The sequence below is a fragment of the Cololabis saira genome, chromosome 19 (genome assembly GCF_033807715.1).
Source record: "Cololabis saira isolate AMF1-May2022 chromosome 19, fColSai1.1, whole genome shotgun sequence".
In the NCBI taxonomy this organism is placed as follows: Eukaryota; Metazoa; Chordata; class Actinopteri; order Beloniformes; family Belonidae; genus Cololabis; species Cololabis saira.
In genome coordinates, this window is record NC_084605.1 from 36543289 (window position 1) to 36565774 (window position 22486).

At 43.9% G+C, this 22486-nt stretch overlaps 1 protein-coding gene and 1 long non-coding RNA gene across 2 annotated transcripts; both read left to right on the forward strand.

Annotated features, from left to right (window-relative positions):
* Nucleotides 1-7198: 7198 nt before the first annotated feature.
* Nucleotides 7199-9008, forward strand: LOC133419882 (uncharacterized). The gene is made up of 3 exons (XR_009770562.1): nt 7199-7274; nt 7726-7848; nt 8874-9008. It is a non-coding gene; the product is annotated as an uncharacterized LOC133419882 (long non-coding RNA).
* Nucleotides 9009-9140: 132 nt separating this feature from the next.
* Nucleotides 9141-13507, forward strand: LOC133419544 (protein HEG homolog 1-like). The gene is made up of 8 exons (XM_061708762.1): nt 9141-9196; nt 9302-9462; nt 10085-10213; nt 10338-10380; nt 11305-11342; nt 12210-12297; nt 12441-12705; nt 13144-13507. Exons 1-8 carry the CDS (start codon nt 9153-9155, stop codon nt 13318-13320), a joined length of 945 nt encoding a protein of 314 aa, XP_061564746.1. The 5' UTR covers nt 9141-9152; the 3' UTR covers nt 13321-13507.
* The last annotated feature ends 8979 nt before the right edge of the window (nt 13508-22486 follow it).

The window sequence follows — 22486 nt, forward strand, 5'->3', positions numbered from 1 at the left end:
ATGAATGTAAACTGTACTTAGACTGATCCGTGAAAAAAACGATATTGCCATAAGCTTATATGAAATGATGTCTTTCTTTCTTCATTTTTATTAATACACTTCCCATAGCTTGTCAGTAAATGTATCTTTTTTTTTTTTGCTCTCAACCCCCCCAAATGTTGAATATTTGTAGATAATTGATTATTTTGTTTCATTTGCCTTTTGTTGTAAACCCTACAGAATTTTGTTCAATAAAGTTTGAAAACCTCCAACCGGGAGCTGTTGTTGCTCCATATATGGTCAATTGGAGGCGTTTCTGAATGCAAATGACGGTAACCATGCACGAGCACGGCAGTTTAGAACAGGTGGGATTTATCATCACTGATGTGCGTACGACCGGTGTCCGCACGTTTGATAAATCCGGATTTCTTTGTACTTACACACATTCTAAATTTCATTCCTACGACAGAATTTAGAACCTTTTCTACGCACTGTTGATAAATGAGGGCCCTGGTCCTCGAGGGCCGGTGTCCCTGCAGGTTTTAGATGTTTCCCTGCTTCATTGCACCATGATACAAGTGACTGTGTCATCAACAGAATTGTGCAGCCCTGGATGACAAGCTTATGACGATGATTAATTAGAATCAGGTGTGTTAAAGCAGGGAAACATATAAAACCTGCAGGACACCGGCCCTCGAGGACCAGGATTGGTGACCGCTGCTTTAGACAATGGAGGTTTAACTCTGCGCTGTTAGCTGAGGACCACTATAGACTATTTTTTCGCTCACAAATTACATTGTTCTTTGAATTGAATGACTTGCCAGAAACTAATAGAGGAACTTTATGGGAGGCCTCGAAGGCCTATATCAGGGGTCAGCTCATCTCCTTTGTCTCACACTTAAAAAAAACTGAGACACTCCATATTACAGAGTTAGTGCGACAAATTAAAGATGTGGACAACAAATATGCACTCAACCCAGACCCTAATCTCTACAAAGAACGCCTCAAGCTGCAAACAGATTTTGACCTGACATCCACCAATAAAGCAAAAATACAAATACTTAAATCTAGACGTTTTTTTGAGTCTGGGAAACTTCTGGCCCAGCAGATCAGGGCCGAGGCATCCTCAAGACTAATCTCGGCCATTAGCTCCGACTCGGGAGAATCCTTCACCGACCCAATTAAAATTAATGAAACTTTAGCAAAATTTTATACTGACCTTTACACTTCTGATAGCCCTCCAATCGCAAATGATACGCTCGATAATATTATCTTCCCCCGAATTGATGATGGAGCTGCAGGAGACATAGGGGGACTTGTAACTGCTGTCGAGGTCCAAGAAGCCATCAAATCGTTGCGAAGTAGTAAGTGACCTGGTCCGGACGGCTTTACTTCAGAATACTATAAAGCTTTCTCAGATCTTCTGGCTCCGATACTCAGAGACGTGTACAATGAGGCATTTTCATGTTGTCGGCTACCGGACACCCTAACTAGAGCTACCATCTCTTTAATTTAAAAAAAAGAAAAGGACCCTTTACTGTGCAGTAGCTATAGACCAATTTCACTTCTAAATGTGGACCTTAAAATCCTCTCAATAATACTCGCCCTCCGTCTCCAGCGGGTACTGCCCTCAGTGATCTCACTGGACCAAACAGGCTTTATGCTGGATCGACAGTCCTCCCACAACACCAGGCGACTGCTCAACATTATTCACTCACAGAGCTCTGTGACCCCTGAGATAGTAGTATCCCTCAATGCTGAAAAAGCTTTCGATAGGGTAGAGTGGACATACCTTTATGAAATTATGGATAAATTTGGCCTTAACAAGGATTTCATTCTCTGGGTTAAGCTCTTATATTCTTCTCCCATGGCCTTAGTACAAACGAACGATACGCTGTCACCACCCTTCTCTCTCAAAAGAGGCACGAGACAGGGTTGCCCCTTGTCACCACTTTTATTCGCTATTGCGATAGAGCCCTTGGCGATCTGGCTGCGCTCTGAGAAAGGCTTTGAAGGTATCATCCGCTCGGATACAGAACACAAAGTCTCGCTGTACGCGGACGATTTGCTCCTGTACATCGCTAATCCAGCTAGATCCTTACCCGTGGTCCTTAACGTCTTGAATCGGTTTGGAACGTACTCCGGCTACAACCTGAACTACCAGAACAGCGAGATATTCCCTATCAATTTGTCGGCTAAGCAGACCATAAGCTCTTTGACCCCGTTTAAATGGGCTGACGATGGTTTCCGCTATCTTGGCATCTTTATCACGGAGTCTATATCATATATGTTCGCGCTAATTTTTTACCTCTGCTCGCGTTTTAACTGAGGACATCAGGCCCCCAGTCTCGCGCTCAGCAGGCACGCCGATTTTTTCCAGTGGCCAGCCGCGGTACTGCAACAAAAAATCCCATGGGGCCCAGAAAGCTTTTTTCCCATAGACCGCAATAGTAAAAGAGAAGCCTCTAAAACTGTTCACAGGACACCTCCAGCTGTAATCACCGGCAATTACTAATCTTTGTATTCTATATTTTTAAGTCATGGACTTTATATCCGTCAAAAATGTTTTATAACGGCCAGAAAAGTCAAAGAAAAGTCTCTTTCTGGGCGTGACGTCACGGCTTTGTCCGTGCACTCGCAAAGCGCGGTCGTGTGTGTCTCGGGAACGAGCATGGCTGAATCTAAGCCGTTCGGCGGAATAATCACTCAGAAAAGTGGAAAACACGGCTCAAAGGTGTGTTTTTGTGGTCTCTTAATTTTCTTTTCCATGACAAAAGACATTGGGTTTATAATAAAACCTCAGTAAACGAGGGGGAGCTGCTCTGATCAGTGTTGAGCAGCAGCTGAGCAGGAGACCCTCTGTCATTCATTGAGCTGGAGCTGCGCGCTATGGCACAGAGCTCAGGTGGGACGCTCAGGTCACACTCGGTCTAAACGCCCTGACCAGGGGGATCACAGACGGAAATGTTTAATAGCAAGAATAATAATGGTTTGTCATTCTTGTACTTAAACATTTCCGTTGTAGCCAACGCTGTATGGTTTGTGAAAATAAGATATCAGGCAGGAATAACACTTAGAAAATGCAAAGTTAATTACGCCTAACATTCGGACTGCACGATCATTAATAGACAAAAAGATTTACCCAAAGGTATATAGATAAATAGCATATGACAGCTTGTGTTATTGTGGGGAATCCCATGTGTTTTTTTGTTTGTTTGTTTTTATAAAGATGACTCGTTTTATCCTTACTCAAAAAAATTAAACTCCACAAATTAACCACATTTAAACATAATATTTGACATATTTAAACATAATACTTGACAAAACTTGTAATACAAAAAATATTTGTCTTAATGTAAGTAATAAACTTGGGAAGTTTCATGGTGATACCTGCTATTTACATTTTTACCCTATTTTAGCCTATTAACCTGGGGTGTCTCATCTTAAATAAAAATGACTCGTTTTATCTTTAATTAAAAAAAACACACAAATGAACCATGTATAGTCTATAACCATGACTTTGAGAACAGCATCGGTTGATTTGCCCTATAAATCCCTAATTTCATTGTGTACATCTATCATTACCGGTCTGAAGGACTCATGAGCGCGCAGCGCTGGTTCACATTGCCCCGGGGCATGATGGGAGGCCCCAGAGCATCATGGGAGGTGACTCAACTGCGCATGCTCTATGGGCCCGTGTACCAGGAAGTAAACCAGGAAGTCAGAAATTTTTTCGGCGGATGCGCTGGGTGAGCAAACTCCATTGAAATGAATGGGCGGCCATTTTCGATCCTGTATCCAGTTATATAATACATCCATGGAGGACATGCACAAATGTTGATTAAAGACGTTGGTTGATAGTTAATCAATCACAGGGGGAACTGTCATAAATTCATAAAATGACTGGCAAGCAATGCAATCTTTGTTCCTCTTGTTTATTACTGTCCCAGCCTGGCGCTAATGAAACCAGAGGTCAGGATATGTGAGAAAATGGGCCAAACGATGCCATGACAGCCAAATGTTATCCAGGAATATAATGTATCTCCGAGGGAGGGGTTGGCTAATGATTAAAACCGCTGTTCAAGGAAGGAATCAGCCACACCGTCTAAGGTTTTCAGGGAACAGCATCTCGTCAGCGCATCAACTTCACTATTTTCCTTCTATAGTTACTTTTCGGCTGGCATTTTTTCAAATTATATTTTTTCACAATGGCTAAAAAAATCCCACTTCTTTGTGTCCTTTGGACAGTGGCCATTCTTGGTAAGTCACTTTAATTTATTAAACTAAAATCTCAGTTTCCTTAAACAAAAGAAAAAAAAAGACTTTAGATAAATAATATGAGTACCTGAATTTGCAATTGAAACATTTGATTCATACAAGTGAAGTTGTGAAAAGCTTTTAATGTACAGATTGTAAATAAATAAATAGACTTGAGCGTATAACTGTTAAGATCAATGTCCTCTTCTTTGTCCTTCAACCAGTAATTGGAACTGGTCCAACGTCTTCACAGTAGGCTTTTTACTTGTTTTTACAACAGTTTTGACTTTAAATCTGACATTTAAAACCCAGACTAACAAACAAACAGACAAAATATAACAATAATAACAATAGTTTGCACAATTCATCAAAATTGTACCTTGCAGTATTGTTTAGTTGGATTTGTTTAACAGAAAAAAAAAACAACAAAGCAAAACACAGAAATTGGTTGTAAATAATTGTATCCCTCCGACCCCCAATCAAGTTATTACTGTTTTACATGTTTGAAACCTAAAAGACTGAACGCACAGAGACACTCGATCCTTTTAGGGTACTCATTAACTTGATAAAATGACCGGAGAGCCTTATTTGGACCATGTTGTAATGACCTATATGCATATCTAAGACATAAACCATAAAACGTACTTTATTTCACTTCTTTCCATCTTTGGTCACCCAGCTTCGACATTAAGGCCCAGTCCCAATCCCCCCTACCTCTACTTTTCATCACTACCCCTAAATTTTGCGCGTTCCCGTGAGGGTAGTGGTGTCCCAATTCCTCCTTTCACCTAGGGCTAGTGGGGGAAACGAGGGTTAGTGTGTATGAATCTAGCCCTATTTCAGATGCTGACTCGCCGACCGAGGGCTAGAAAAATTTCCCAGAATGCTTTACGTCGTCATTTGCAGACTGAATCAAACAAAAAAACATGGCGGACATTTCTTATTTTTTAGTGAATAAAATCAATATTTTGAGTTAGTTTCTGCATAAAAATGTGTTTTGATTACATTTCTAGCGAGAAATATATATTTTACTTTCATAATATTCACTCAGTGAATGTACATAATCACTCGCTTGGTCATTTTTTCAGATCTCGCCAGAATAAAGGTTGATTTATGGTTCCGCTTTACACCAACGCAGAGCCTACGGCCTAGATTACGCGGTGACGCGCGTCGTACGGTGTGCGTCGCCGCGTAACCTACGTCGTAGGCTCTGCGTCGATTTAACGTGGAACCATAAATCAGCTCCCGAGCCGGCGGCTGTTCTCATCCCCCAAAAACATCGGATCAAATTTCTTAACAGGCGTTATTTGGCGTTTATTTGGGGGCGGCAGTAGCTCAGGTGGTAGAGCGGGTCGTCCAATGATCGGAAGGTCGGCGAATCCCGCTCGAATCCCGCTCTGTCCCAGTTTGCTGTCGTAGTGTCCTTGGGCAAGACACCTTACCCACCTTGCCCCGTGTGAATGTGTTTGAATGTGTTTGAATGTGTATGAATGTTGGTGGTGGTCGGAGGGGCCGTTTGGCGCGATATGGCAGCCACGCTTCCGTCAGTCTGCCCCAGGGCAGCTGTGGCTACAATGTAGCTTACCACCACTGGTGAGAATGTGTATGAATGAATAATGATTTCTGTAAAGCGCTCTGGGTGCCTAGAAGGGCGCTATATAAATCCAAGTCATTATTATCATCATTATTATTTAAACTGAGCCCAGGTTGGGGATCTTAACGGTTACTTTTACGCCTGAAAAAATATTAAAACTTAATAAAGTGACATATTAACAGCGCTACAGCGGAAATTAAAACAGCTTTTAGCTCTGGGCTTCCTGATATGGTGTGACGTATGTGCAAACGTAACTACACAGTCGCTTACGTACCCGAACGTAAACCACGCAGTGACGTAGAAAGCTAAATTTAGGGGTGGTGCTGAAAAGTAGGAGTAGTGGGAGTATTGGGACTGGGCCCTGGGAAGATTACAAGTGCCCTAAAATCTGTGGCTTCATTTTTAGGGGTAGTGAGGGAGGGCTAGTGGTAGAAAGTAGGGGGTGTATTGAGATTGGCCCTTATACTTAACTACAACTGCATAATTCTCTTATCATTTAACATCATTCACCTCCCCACTGTCTGGGGCCAAACCAAGGATTCTGAGTAGTTTCAAAGACGGATTTACAAAGCCATGTGTGTATACAGTTATTTTAATACATTTCTTGTCATTGTTATATTGAATGCAGATGGACAAGCTTGAATTTTAGGTTCAAATTGGATGATGCAGACCCTCTATACATCGTATTGTTTACCAAATGTGAAACTGACACGCTCATGACTGAAGTAGAGAAGAGGACATTTGTTTTGATTTGTGGTCCCAGTTGTGCTATTGAGAATGGAAAAGATTACAATTAAACAAATGCACACACCTCATGTTTCAAATGCAATCTCTGTGCAGGGAAAGGCGTTATATATGCATAGATTTGTAATTTGATAGGAATTAGGGTAGATCTTTTTTAGAATATATTTGTACAAGTTTCTTTTGGGAAGTCAATGATCAATTTCATGCGTTGCCCACTCAGAGTTTGTTGTTAGAAATAGTTGAACGTTTTGCATGTAGGTCATGATTTATGATGTGCTGTTTCAACTTTTAATAATTCCAGCATCGCCAGCATCAACAGCATCAGCAACAACGCCAGAAAAAACGCCAGCACCACCAACAACAACAACAACAACAACAGCATCACCAACAACAACAACAACAACAACAACATCACCAACAACAACAACAACAGCATCACCAACAACAACAACAACAACAGCATCACCAACAACAAGAACAACAACAGGAACAACAGCATGGCCAACAACAACAACAGCATGGCCAACAACAACAACAACAACAGCATCACCACCAACAACAATAACACCAACAACAATAACACCAACACCACCAACAACAACAACAACAGCAAAGCCTCCAACAACAACACCAACAACAACAACAACAACAACAGCAAAGCCTCCAACAACAACAGTTCCTAAAACTACAAAACCTCCAAGTAATTAATTCCTCTCCAAATACAGATAATGCAACTACTTTGCAATTACAGCCCAAGGTGGTTCATCTTGGTTGCCATCTCAGGCTTGAACCTGGTCCTCCAAACACAAGCCCACCTCCGTAGCCACTAGACTACCACTCCCCACAGATCTGTTCATTGTTCTTTAATTTAAAGGCAGGGTAAATGGTTTCAGACGATGTCGTATCTACTAACATTTGAATCAAATGTATTTATTGATTTGTTATTTTTTTATTTGAATAGAAATTTAAACAAAACACAGAGCCCTAACTCCCCCCTACCCCTCCTTCAAGTACGCTACTCCCTAAGAAAACCCACCCCAGGGTTTGAAAACACACAAAACTGCTTACCCTGCCTTTAAGTGCTGACAGAATATTTTAATTGCTTCCGTTTTCATGTGTTTGTTTATGCTTGTTGTCCTTGAACTTTAAAGATGCCTGTGACTCAAGCCCGTGTAAGGATGGAAGCACCTGCGAGCCTCGTTTCGGTATGGAGTTTGTGTGTTTGTGTCTGGCGGGTGACGACTACGATTATACCAGCAAACATTGTGAGAAGGGTAGGTATCAGTTGGTCCGGCAACACTTTAAGATGGGAAAGCGACTTTCCACCTGCTAACTTTTCCTCTTTTGATATCTGACAAGTGGTTGGGTGGTTTAATCAGAACCACATAAACTACATTACATTATGGCAGAGCTTGTTAGTTACAATGTTGCCTCACCCTTTGTGTATCATCTGTGTTATATCATCTGTTTTACTCTACAAAGGATCATAATTTGTAAATGTTCATCATACAGCATCAAGAGAGTTGTTCCTATGGATCTATTTATTTCAATTTAGACATCTAAATATTTGTAAAAGTTCAAGTTAAGTTAAGATTTCCTTTTTTGCAGTTGTAATTTTGCTCTTTATAGATTGAGGTTATCAGTAACGCATCTCATCAAGAACCACAGAACAAATGGACGCATAGTGCATAATAACAACCTGTCAATCACAAGGTAGCCCCGCCCTCAAGCGCACCTTCTTTGATGTCAGTTGACTTTAAATGGTCACGTGATTTATTACATGAACATCATGCCGTGTTCAGCAAGACGTGAAAGTCACCTTTGAGGCCAAGATCTCGCCGTTACGTTTTTTTTTTTTATCAGGGCAACAAGTGAAAAGTGAATTTAGTTAGTTAGTTAGTTAGTTAGTTAGTTAGTTAGTTAGTTAGTTAGTTAGTTAGTTTACCTCTGCGCGAGAGTTTCCACCTGCTGGTTATAAGATAGAATGCAGGTTTAGAGATTTATTAGGTTTTTTTATGAGAGGTCACAGTCATCAATCACAGTCTGCAAATAAATGAATTACTCCCTCAAGCATTGCTGTGGCTAGTTTGTCAGTCTCAATGCTAAGCTAACTGGATATTCAACAAAGAAATGGAAGACTGAGATTTATCTTGTCTCAATGTCAGCAAATTAAGTCAAACAGCAATAAATATATATATATATGTGTGTGCGTGCGTGTGTGTGTGTGTGTGTGTGTGTGTGTGCGTGCGTGTGTGTGTGTGTGTGCAAACTCTCATGTTGATATTTTTTCTGTTCACAGCCAAAGTGTTCCCTGGGGAGCTTTCCCTATCTGCATTGATACATGTACCTGAATTGGACGACAAGACTTCTGAGGTTTTTAAAACAACATCTAAAAAAATTACCGATGAGGTAAGCAGTTCTCCTCTTTGAAACTTTTTAATTGGTTTGTGGATCATTTTCAAAAAGCTTGGCACATGCTACTGGCTGGAGATTTCAAAAGGAATCCAATCTTATGCTCCTGGTTTTACACAGTAGCCTAAAGATTTTTATTTCTGATACACAGATAGACAAAGAGTTCATGAAAAATGAAGGCTACTCTGGATCTACAGTGCTGAAATTTGGGTAGGTTTCATACTGACAGCATTTACTATCTTCATCTAAAACTAACTGCTTACCTTGCATTTTAAATTAAACTGAAATGATCTAACGTGAGTTTTGTCCACACAGGAAAGCTGAGAGCCCCAAAGGCTGGTTACTGCGAACCACAGGAGTTACTGCATCTGTACAGATCATCTATAAAGCTAATTCAGCTGTCACAGATGCTGAATTTAAAGAGCTGATGTCTGGCGTCATTTGCAAAGACTGTGCACTGGCTGGATCATTTGAAAGTAAGTTTAATACTCAAAGGATACATACACCAGTTCTGTTTGAGGACAATTTGACCTGTACCTATTATACTACTGTATAATTAATTTCCCTTTGGATATTAATAAAATATTTTTGAATTTGAACGAATTTCAATCTGCAGTTTTGACTGCAATTGATTAATCTTTTGTAGGTGTATAAGTTTACACTTGTGCACAGTTTGTGTTGCTTGTACATGTGATTAACTATATTTAAAAACTGCTGCATGAGCTAAAAGCATTTATGGACAGTACTTTAACGACCTGTTTTGTTTTGTTTTTTCATTAGTTCAATATAAACCCTAAAAGTTCAATTTGAATAAACCGTCTGTCTGATTCAGTTCACTTCACTTTCAGTGATGATTGATATTGGGGGGGTTCTGAATAATTCAGCATGTTGCTGATCGTGCTCTGTTCAAATAGCTCAGTGAACCGTAACGGTTTATATGAACAAATGTCTTTAGTGCCAGGATCCCAAACCCGAAGCAGCTTTACTGGTGTTATTTTATTGATGACTTCACTGTCTTTTGTACATACTGTTGTCCATTTTTCTTTCACCTGCGTGATGTTTGTTGATCTTTTTTTGTTTTGTTTGTTTTATTAAAAGGCAGAGAGCTATGTACAGGCGATCCTTGTGATGTCCACTCGACGACGTGCAAATCAAAAGAGGGAGTTTTAACCTGTACTTGTAAAGACGGCTACTTTAACGAAGGTTTCTGTGACAGAATATGTTCTGGTAAGGGATTTAAGGAATTAGAAGAGAGTTTATGGACATTTTCTGTGTGTGCATGAGGGACAGTGAGAGAGCGAAACTAAACTGCAAACTTATATAAACTTTTTTTGTGTATTTTTTTCTAAAGCATGTCCCCATGGGGAAAAATACGATGGTTCAGATTGTGTCTCGTAAGTAACATCTATCTCTACTTTCTAGCATTGCAACACAAATGAAAGCTACAAGCAGCGATTTTCACCAATAAAGGTCAAGGACTCAAAACGGAGTCCGATGACACCACCCACGACTCTCTATACCAAACCATTCAAAAGTTATGGAGACGCACATTTTGATGTATAACACACCTGGGTGCACATTACGGTTCGGGCCGCATTAACAGCCAAAAAAATGGCATAAATTACCCCAAAATTACATGATTAATTCAAAATGGCCGACTTCCTGTTCGGTTTTGGCCATGGCGCCAAGAGACTTTTCTTTAAGTTGGGACATGATACAGGTGTGTACCGATTTTCGTGCATGTACGTCAAACCGTATTGTGGGGCTTGAGGCACGAAGTTTTCTAGGGGGCGCTGTTGAGCCATTTTGCCATGCCCATTAATGCAAACCATTAAATATCAAAAATTTTCACCAGGCCTGGCTTGCATGCAAAATTTGGTGACTTTTGCGGCACGTTTTGGGGGGCAAAAAGGCCCTCCTTTCGTCGGAAAAATAAAAATAACGAGAAAAACAAAAATTCCTACAGATACAATATGGGCTTCGCACTGTCAGTGCTCGGGCCCTAATTATGCAGGTGGCGCTGGCTGCAGACCAGTAGGAAAGTGGTTGGAAACATCACAGAGCTGCAGCAGAGAAGTTCAGTGGTTATAGCCACTGACATGAAGGACCTTGTAGCTCTGCGCTAACAAGCTCCTTGAGAAACAGATGTGACTTTTGAAGTCTGACTATATTCTTACTGGGAGTGGGATTGCTTGTTCCCACAGAGTGGAACTCCACCTTTCCAACAGTCTTCGGCCAGGCCTGCTCTAAAGTGACCTGTGTTTGCCCCAAGTATAAGTAAATTTGATTCTAAAATAAACTGTATCTTTGTTTTTCAGCTGTCCATTTGGCTATACTGGTTTCAACTGCGAGGAATGTGAGTATGAATCCGTGTTTGTTGGTGTGTTGGTGGCAGCATTGTTGCATATTCATGTTTTTAATTCCATTATTCTTATATTGTTTTTTCATCTTTAATGATGACTTTTACGTTCTCTAAATAGCAATATTATTTTTGCTGAGTCCTGAGTGTTGTTGTGTGTCACATTGAGTCATTTTTAGTACACCGATGACTCCGAAGTTACTTTGCAATGTCTTTTCTTTACAATACTGGGGTACACATACATTTATCTTTAAACCAAATCTGACAGAACCTCACGAGCACCTGCATTATATTGAGCAGGTCCTCCTTGTACTCAATACAGAGCTTTGACTGGTCAGAAGCAAAGAACTTCTGAAGGTGTCTGATACCAGGATATAAGGTGCACAGATCCTTTGGGTGTTATAGGCCGTGGGGTTGGATCTCTGTGGATTAGAGATACTTTCTACAGCTGCCATCAGGCCCCATCAGACTCATATCTGATTTTTAAGCTGCGGGTTTTCCCCAAAACATAACACAGTAATCAGATGAGCAGCCACAACATTATGACCCATAACCCCAAAGGAGAACAAACAATGACTAATTAAAATATATATTTAAAAAATGATGGTTAGTGAAAAATTAAAGTTATTACTCCTTGTTCAGCAACTGGTGGACATCATTTGACCCAACACAGCCCCAAGTCACATGATTTGCAATTTCTTTTTCTCCATTTATGTAAAAAAAAAAAAAAAAAAAAAAAAAAAAAAAACCAAGACACTATTTAAAAAAAATCTGGACCTTTTCCCTATAAAGGTTATATATGATCCTGTCCTGGGAAAGTTGTCACCGCTTTATTGCTAACGGTCTCTTCATTGTGTTTGCCAGCTTGGAAGTTGATTCTCGTAATCGTCGGCTCCGTGCTCGGAGCCCTGCTGCTCACCGCCCTCATTCTTCTGGGAGTAGTAGCTTCCAAGTGAGTGTCTCAACTTTTCCTTCACCCACTTCCAAATTCAGTGGGTTAGATTAAATGATTGTAAAAACATTTTTGATTTTAAGAGAAATCTAAAATCTTAAATTCCACACAATAACAGCAGATCCTGACGTTCCCCTCTGTAGATCTCCTAAGGTGAGCTCCAAGAGGACGAAGAATGAAGATTTTGGGAAACCTTACGTGAGCCATTCTGCTGCCAAGTCACCGCTCGTTAACGGCAGCAACCACTATGCGGCTCAAGGCAACGGGATGGCCAACGGCCACGGGGCCAATCTTGGGGTGCCACGGATTCCTCAGGCAACAACCACCAACAGCTGGGACAGCAGGACCAACCTGGAGATGACTCCCAGCAACAGCCGGCAGAACCTGGTCCCTGGAGGGAGGAACACGGTGAGTGTGTCCCAGCGCCAGACCACAACTCCCCATGTTCCCAATCTCTACTTTCTTTTAGTTTATTTGCACATAAAAAAAAGTATACAACCGCCACAAATTCAGACAAACAGTATGTAGAAAAAAAAGGAAACAACAAAAAAAAAGAAATTCAATGTAACAGAAAAAAATGTGCAGGAGGAACCAAAAAAACCCATAAGGGCTTGTCGAGTGGTTCCTCCTATAATGAAACAAACAATATCTACAGAGATATGTAAAACATAGGACAACTAAGGAAAATAAGCTAAATTACTAGAAAAACAGGAATCTGATGAGGATGTGCAGAGAAGTTCTGGAAATTAGTTAAGTTTTGCTAAGCTGGGTTAGCAAAAAAGTTGTGATTTGTTTCTTGTCACTTAACTCTCCTTTACTTACATGTTTTTCTTCTCCCTACTGTAGCGTCTGTATGATGACCAAGATGACCAGTTGCACTACGCTCAGTCCAACCCGTATGCTACGTCACTACCCCAGAGCTCCAGCTCTGGCCAGAATCGAGCCGGCTTCAACCCGTACACTCAGAACCAAGGCCAATCCAACCCTTACTACGTGTCAGACGAGAGAGGCCGCTACAATTAATGCAGCCAAAGATGTTGATTCAACAGAGACATTTCAATGGATCAAAATTCTTTAAATTTGTTATTTCTTGTTTTTCCTTTGATACAACACACTATTAGTATCTCTTTATAGTAAAATATGGCTAAATAGAGGCTCAAAAATTACTTATATGTATATACAGGACTGTCTCAGAAAATTTGAATATTTTAATAAAAAAATGTCATACATTCTGGATTCATTACAAATCAACTGAAATATTGCAAGCCTTTTATTATTTTAATATTGCTGATTATGGTTTACAGCTTATGTTTTGGGAGAAATCTCACTTTACGGTTCTAGAAGTGGTCGGCTGTGCAAAAATGAATCAGACACACACTCGCTTTTGCTATAATGAATACATTTATTAAAAGCAATGCACACAAAAAGACTCACACACAACTGCCCTTTCGCTAGGATAACTCTGTGTCAAGTTATCCCCTGCAAATGACAAAGCAACATAGGGACTAGGCCTAAACTCTTACCTCGACACAGAAAGACTGGAGAGCCGACAGTCCAAAAGTAGAGCAGCCATCAACCCGCTCGGCGTCCGTGCACAGGACCCGGAGCTGACTCTGATCTGAACTTCCGGCTTTCTGTCTTTTATACCTTTCACTCAAGCCCACCCACAAGCTCTCACAATAAGCCCTCGGTTCCCATGTGAACTAGCGCTTCTCTCACAGTTACATAAACAACAGGTGTATAGCTGATATGACTGTTTTGAGAATTGAAGCAGTGTTTTGAGAATGTAGGACATTTCAGGACATAAAACTTATTTTTTCTTCCTTCATTCCACCTCTTGGCCTGAAAATGTCCTAATTCAAAAAACAAGCATAATACATGAGAAACAAGCATAGCATAATTAATATGAAAAGTTGAACTAAGGGCATTCCAGGACACCAAACATATTCCGCCTCTCATTCCACCTCTTTGCCTGGAAATGTCCTTAATTAAAAAACAAACATCCATTACCATGGCAATCATCAAAGGTGATATCCTCCTCTTCTCCCCTACGTCCACTATACCTGTACCATCTACATGCATTTTGAATATAGTGGCATGCAAAATTTATTACACATGGTAAGCACACACAATACAACAACAGTGGAGGCGCCACATGTGTCCTACCTGTTGCAGACATTCCTGAAAAGATATCCCACCAATGATGTGCGCTATTCTGCTCTATCACCTTAGCGGCGTGTACCGTATTTTCCCGACCATTAGGCGCACATAATTTATTTTTTATTTTTTTTAAAGAATGTGCCGTGCGCCCAATGAAACGGTGCGCCGTTTCCATGCGCGGATTAATGCACAGGCTTCCCTAGGCTGCAGCCTAGGGGCCCCACGTGTGGAGGGGCCCTTGGATTGGTCGGACTATTTTTTTTTTAATGTAAATAAATTTGTCCTTCTTCCGTTACAATGCTGTCGCCTGTCAATCTAAAGCCTGATTTATGGTTCCGCGTTACACCAACGCAGAGCCTACAGCGTAGGGGTACGCGGCGACGCACACCCTATGGCGCATGTCGGCGCGTACCTTACGGCGTAGGATCTGCGTCGTTTTAACGCGGAACCATAAATCAGGCTTTACAGCGGCAAAATGTCCGACAAGAAACTCCGTGGCGCTCAGAAACAAGCGCAGGGGGAGAAAGAAAAAAGGGACAAGCAATTATTAATGAAGATTCCAAAGCTAACATGGTATTTTAAGTCTGGTGGGTGACACACAGATATAGAAGAAGAAAAAACAAGCAGCTGAGGCAACTGAACCGGACTGTTAGCAGTCGGGCCGTGACAGGTTCAGAGCAACAGACTCTGTTTGACTTTACCTGTTACCAATGCCAGTGGGGAGCGTTCATTTTCAAAACTTGGACTTGTAAAGAATAAACTGAGATCCAAATGGGCCAAAACAGACTCAATCTCCTGTCTTTGATGAGCATTGAGAGTGATATTGCTAGAAAACTGGATTTTACCAGCCTCATCAAAGACCTCTCATCCAGGAAAACAAGAAAGAGAGCAAAGTAAGTTGTTTTTATTTACTGGGCTGTAGTTCTGTTACATTGCTTCTGCTGCCACACACACACACACACACACACACACACACACACACACACACACACACACACACACACACACACACACACACACACACACACACTGCTCGGCGGTCCATCGTAGTTGAAGATGACGTAGCTTCCTTCTGCTGTGGTGTGTTGGGCAGTGGCTATCGGTGCTGGCGACGATGCCACTGTAGGTGACTATGAAGCCCAATTCTGGAGCCACAGATCCTGCCACAGTCAGGACATGTGAGGCCTGGGTCAGGAGGCTGAAGTGGTACTGGGACAGTATGTTGGTGTCGTCGTTGGCGCCGCACCGTCCGCTGCTGAGTGCATCTCTCCTCAAGCTGTGTGTGTTCTGCTATAGAACAGGGTGGTGTGTGTGTGGTCTGTGCTGCTGCTGCAGATGTGTCTTGGGTCAGAAAGCTTAACATTTGTTAAGCTTGCTGATGTACTTTAAATGGCTTTCTGTAGTATTTTTGTTACAACTAAAGGCTGTTATAGTAAATGAGTTCTACTGCCATGTGCACTGTTACACATGGCACAAAATTATTTTTTTCTGGGAGAACATGATGCATAAGGGGGGCCCCAGAAAAAAATTAGCCTAGGGGCCCATGACTACCTTAATCCTCCTCTGGCCGTTTCTATTACTTGTATTACGGTAATGTAAGGAGGACGGCCAACATGAGAACGGTAAAGGGAGAAGGGGCGTGTGAAGCACCCGTGAGTTGCGGACGTGATAGAGACCATCCACGGACGTTAAATGGGGGAATGGGGAGGGGTGTGAAGCACAGAGCGGGTGGAAGAAATGAAAATTGAACATTTTCATGGAGGTCAGTCTTGGTGCTTTCGCTTCATGAAACGGTGCAGCAGCAGCGCCCGGCGGATTATATGGAAAAGGTGGAGAGCTTCCGCTCATTCTGCAGCCGACACATCACCGACAAACGCATCCAGCCCAGCCACATAACCAACATGGACGAGGTGCCGCTCACGTTCGACATCCCGGTGAATCACACGGTGGAGAGGACGGGGGTGCACGTCGCCGCCGTACCCAACGCCGTAGGCTAGCGCGGTGTAGAGGACGGGGACCGTCCAGCGCGGCAGAGAGGACCAGGACCAGCACGGTAGCGACACGCACAACGGGGTATGAAAAGTCGTAATTTACTGTTGTGCTTGGCTGCCACGCTGATGGACAGAAACTGTCCATCACCGCCTGTGGTGATTTTTAAAAGAAAAACTTTGCCTAAAGAGACTTTTCCAGCCGGAGTCATTATAAAGGCAAATGAAAAGGGCTGGATGGATGAAGGGATGATGATCGAGTGGCTGAGGCAGGTCTATGTGCGGCGACCCGGTGGTTTTTTTCACACATCATGCGTGGGCTAACGTGTCTGCTGGGACTGTTATTCGGGCATTTGCAAAAGCCGGCATTTCCGAGGCGCCGCACGGCACGGAAAGTGACTCTGACAGCGAAGAAATTGGGACTGGCACAGCTGAATTAGCGGAGCTCTTTAATGCTGAAACAGAGGATGAGGACTTTGAACGGTTTGATTAATGTAAAAACTGAAATAAAATACAATCAAACTAAGTTTTGCTCCCGCTCTATTTTTAAATAAGCACACTTGTGTGCTTGTGTGTGTGTTCTGCAGCGCGCGTGTCTGTTTTGCGGCGCGCGTGTGTGTGTTTTGCGGCGCGCGTGTGTGCGCACTCCGTGTCTGTAGACCGCGCCTTTTCAGTCGGTGCGCCATATGTATGTTTTAAATCCAAAAATTAAACACAAAACTGAGGGTGTGCTTTCCACACGGTGCGCCGAATGGTCGTGAAAATACGGTACCACCTCTCCACCGGTGATGAGGGTCGTCACGAGGAGTCTGGACACGTTAGACCCAAGGGACTTAATAATCTGTTTTAGCTCCGTATACTGATTCAGTGGCCACCTGAACCTGTCCAGGGAGATAGTCCAGGGCAAACTCAGTGCCTTCCATTGGACCCCCGTCAGATGGTGTTCTGACGTGAAATCTGTAAGTCTAAAGGTCTGGTTGTTCCAGTGCCAGGTGTACACGTCCTTCAAACATCCGGAGAATGGTGTCTGCGGCAACCTTGGGTGGGCATGCATAGTGGCTAGACACAGAGTATGAGGTCCAGTCTGCTACAAAAGATCAACATACCACTCACATAGCACCGTGTCTCTAGCAAAACATGGATCATGATATCTATTCTTAGTCATACAGGCAACCTTCTTATCTGTCATATCACAAACAAATCATAGGTGTCATTAGTCACTGGGCTATACCAATCGCCTTGAGTCTTCAAAAACCAGTACACATTATTGGCTAATATTGGCAAAACATAAAACTTACAGATTGGCACGACATCAGTCACCTTCATCTGGACCCATTTAACTGTACAGGTGGCATGGTTACAGACAGTTTTTTCAGGATATACGCGGATCCAAAGAGTATTACTAATGTTAAACAGTCTCTTTAATTCGTTAGCATTGGGTGATGTAATCACTCTAATGAACTGTTCCCGCTGCAATCTAGCATGCACAGTTTGCAAACCACATCCAGTAGTACTGATAGCATTAGAAACGTTTACAAACACTTCACTAGACATATCAGACAATTCAACATTCCGTTTATTATACTGGCAGTCTCTTCTTGTCCTCTTCCTCCTCGTCTTCCTCCTCCTCGTCACCTGCAGCATCCACTGTCCAAGGGAATGGACGGCGCCTGAGGTTGACCTCCCAGCACTCAACAACACGGTTCCGGTCATCCCCCTATCGACAGCGCTGGACACGCCCAGAACAGCGCCAGCTCCTCCAAGGAGGGTGTCACACGATGCGCGTCTCCGTCGTGTGTGATGGCATGATGGCAGGACTGGCATCCTCACCGTCCACACAACACCCATGCGCGCCAGAGCCTCAGCCGAACCCTGACCGGTGGCGATTACAGGACCCAGAATCCGGCGCCACCACGTCTTAGGCGGAACCCGTAGTTCAGAGCCATCTCCAGTTGGTCTAGTTCCCATCAGTAGTTTCCATCAGGTCACTCCTGCATCATAAAGAACTTCATAAGACACACAAGATTAGTCTACACACAAACAGCATTTGCTAACTGGGATCGTCACCCAGTTCTGCTCTCCAGTGTACATCACAGTGCATGTTCTATCATTGCCCTGGGCAATCAGCGCAGCCGGCCTAGGTGGACCATAGCCTTGTTGCTGAAATCAGCACCGCTGCTTGACACTACGTCGAGCCGACCCCATACGACCGAACGTATAACATTTTACCATCAAAACAAAAACAAACCAAATTTAACTGTCAGGATGCACTGGAACACTGAGAAAAAATAAATAAATAAATAAAACGGTCGAATCCATTTCACTTCTAGTCCATTCATATGAATGAATGAATGAAAATATTTATTTCTGCCAGGTCAGAATGTAGATACCAACAAAAGCATTAGTTCACATAATAAAGAGACCTAACCGATAGGGAATAGGCTGAAGCTATTGCTTATTTACGCCTACCCTTCTCACATGATCAACTTATTCAGATCGCAACATACAAAACATCATACAAAAAAAAAAAAAAAAAAAATCATATTGTTTACACAATCCCGAACATAATTCCGTAACAGTATCATCTACTGGATCCCTCATATTTTTCAAACACATTAAACTTAAACAACGTTTGAATGCATCAATCGACTGGCACATCTTCAATTTTTCATCAAGTGCATTCCATATATTTACACCCCTTACAGTAATACATTGATCTTTAATTTTAGTCCTAGACTTTGGTTTTTCAAATATCACTTAATCTTATTTGCGCCTCCTTTTTAATTAACCATGACCTCGTTCCAGTCTGGCATGTGATGCCAGAGTTTTCCTGCTGCAGTCAGTCATGTCAGTCATGTCATCTTCTCCCGCTTTATCCGTTCCCGGGTCGCGGGGGCAGCAGCCTCAGCAGGGATGCCCAGACTTCCCTCACCCCGGACACTTCCTCCAGCTCTTCCGGGGGGAGTCCGAGGCGTTCCCAGGCCAGCCGAGAGACATAGTCTCTCCAGCATGTCCTGGGTCTCTTCCCGGTGGGACATGCCTGGAACACCTCCCTAGGGAGGTGTCCAGGAGGATCCGGTACAGATGCCCAAGCCACCTCAGCTGACTCCTCTCAATGTGAAGGAGCAGCGGCTCGACTCCGAGCTCCTCCCGGGTGACCGAACTCCTCACCCTATCTCTAAGGGAGCGTCCAGCCACCCTGCGGAGGAAACTCATCTCGGCCGCTGAGGTTCCCAAACCGGATCCCCTCCGGCCCCTGGCTGCGCCTAGAAATCCTGTCCATAAAAATTATGAACAGGACCGGTGACAAAGGGCAGCCCTGCCGGAGTCCAACATGCACTGGGAACAAGTCTGACTTACTGCCGGCAATGCGAACCAGACTCCTGCTTGCCACCCCAGCGGTACTGTCCCCTTCCTCCATGCGATGTCGCAGAGGCGTGTCAACCAAGACAGCCCTACGACATCCAGAGACTTGAGGTACTCAGGGCGAATCTCATCCACCCCCAGTGCCCTGCCACCGAGGAGCTTACGAACCACCTCGGAGTCCCACCGGCCAACATAGCCCGGTAGGACTCCTTCTTCAGTCTGACGGCATCCTGTACTTCCGGTGTCCACCACCGGGTTCTAGGATTGCCGCCACGACAGGCACCGGAGACCTTGCGTCCACAGCTTCGAGCCGCCGCGTCGACAATGGAGGCAGAGAACATGGTCCACTCAGACTCGATGTCCCCCGCCTCCCCCGGGATCCGAGAGAAGCTCTCCCGGAGGTGGGAGTTGAAGATGTCCCTGACAGAGGGCTCAGCCAGATGTTCCCAACAGACCCTCACGATCCGTTTGGGTCTGCCCGGTCTGTCTAACCTCCTCCTCCGCCAGCGCATCCAACTCACCACCAGGTGGTGATCAGTTGACAGCTCAGCTCCTCTCTTCACCCGAGTGTCCAAGACATGTGGCCGAAGGTCAGATGAAACGACAACAAAGTCGATCATTGACCTCCGGCCTAGGGTGTCCTGGTGCCACGTGCACTGATGGACACCCTTATGTTTGAACATGGTGTTCGTTATGGACAAACTGTGACTAGCACAGAAGTCCAACAACAAAACACCGCTCGGGTTCAGATCGGGGAGGCCGTTCCTCCCAATCACGCCTCTCCAGGTATCACTGTCATTACCCACGTGAGCGTTGAAGTCTCCCAGTAGAACAATGGAGTCCCTAGTTGGAGCACTATGAAGTACCCCTCCCAGGGACCCCAAGAAGGCCGGGTACTCCGCACTGCTGTTCGGCCCGTAGGCACAAACAACAGTGAGAGACCTTTTCCCGACCCGAAGGCGCAGGGAAGCGACCCTCTCGTTCACCGGGGTGAACTCCAACACATGGCGGCTGAGCTGGGGGGCTACAACCAAGCCCACACCAGCCCGCTGCCTCTCACCCTGGGCAACTCCAGAGTAGTGGAGGGTCCAGCCTCTTTCAAGGAGCTGGGTTCCAGAGCCCAAGCTATGTGTGGAGGGGAGCCCAACTATCTCTAGCCGGTATCTCTCAACCTCACGCACAAGCTCCGGCTCCTTCCCCCCCAGCGAGGTGACATTCCATGTCCCCACTGTGAGGGTTTTGGTCCAGGGATTGGGTCGTCGAGGCACCCCGCCACGACTGCTACCCAGCCCACATTGCACCGGCCTTTCACGGACCTTCCTGCGGGTGGTGGGCCTACGGGAAGGCGGGCCCACGTCGCCGTTTCGGGCTGAGCCCGGCCGGGTCCCACGGGCAAAGACCCGGCCACCAGGCGCTCGCCAGCAAGCCCCGACCCCAGGCCTGGCTCCAGGGCGGGGCCCTGGTGACGCCGATCTGGGCGACGTAACGGTCCTTGGTGTATTCCTCCTCATGATTGGCGTTTGTGAACCGCTCTTAGTCTGGCCCGTCACCCAGGACCTGTTTGCATTGGGAGTACCAGGGGCGTAATGCCCCCGACAACATAGCTCCTAGGATCACTCGGGCACACAAACCCCTCCACCACAGTAAGGTGGCGGTTCAAGGAGGGGTAAGGTGGCGGTTCAAGGAGGGGCTGCAGCAGTATAATACAAAAAGTATAACTCAGCCCCTGCAACAATGTTCTAACAGCCGAAAGTATTATAATGAGGCCTTTAATTCAATTTTCAATTCAATTCAATTTTATTTATATAGCGTCTAATACAACAGTTGTCTCTAGACGCTTTCCAGAGATCCAGAACATGAACATAAACATAAACATAAACCCCCGAGCAATTATTACATAAACAATGGCAGGTAAAAACTCCCTTTTAGGAGGGAAGAAACCTTGAGCAGGACCAGGCTCATAACTCACTTTAACTCACTAACAGTTCGGCATGAGTAAAATTACCGACATTTATCTAATTTTACAATTGTGTTCACGTAACTTGAATACATTTATTCATTAACAACCACGTCTGAGAAGATTCTAATCATGGGCAAACAGCTACAACACCATTGGTCACTCCTGACACAATACTCAATTCCAACTTCTCTTAATGGATTACGTCACAATCTTATACCGACGAGTGTGCAGATGTCCTTCCCTTTGGACACTTAAATCCACATTAAATTCAGACCTGCAAACTACTGTTGAATGTTCCTGTTAAATCTAAATCAATCAGGGGGTACTTAGCAGTGCCCGCTTGATCAACGTTTCCTTTGTGGGCGTTTTTTTTTTTCTTCTTGGCAACAAAAAGTGAACAATTATTATCTTCCACGAAAACTATGGCACAGTCGTCCAAAATACTGGACGATGATCAGAGTAATTCAATCTGATAAAATGTAATAACCATCATTACAATAAAATGAAAAACAAGGTTCCTGTGTCTACCGGAGCCACCACTTTTTGTACAGATTTATTCCAATAAACATCAAGGTGACATGGGGGCGTATGTCATCAGCTGACCATTTTTGAGTTCTAATAAGTGGGACTCGGCCAAATTCCTAGTAACATTCCTCTGGTAAATCGGGCCACATCCCGTACTTTCTCATTTTGGATTTTTTTACCTCTCAGAACA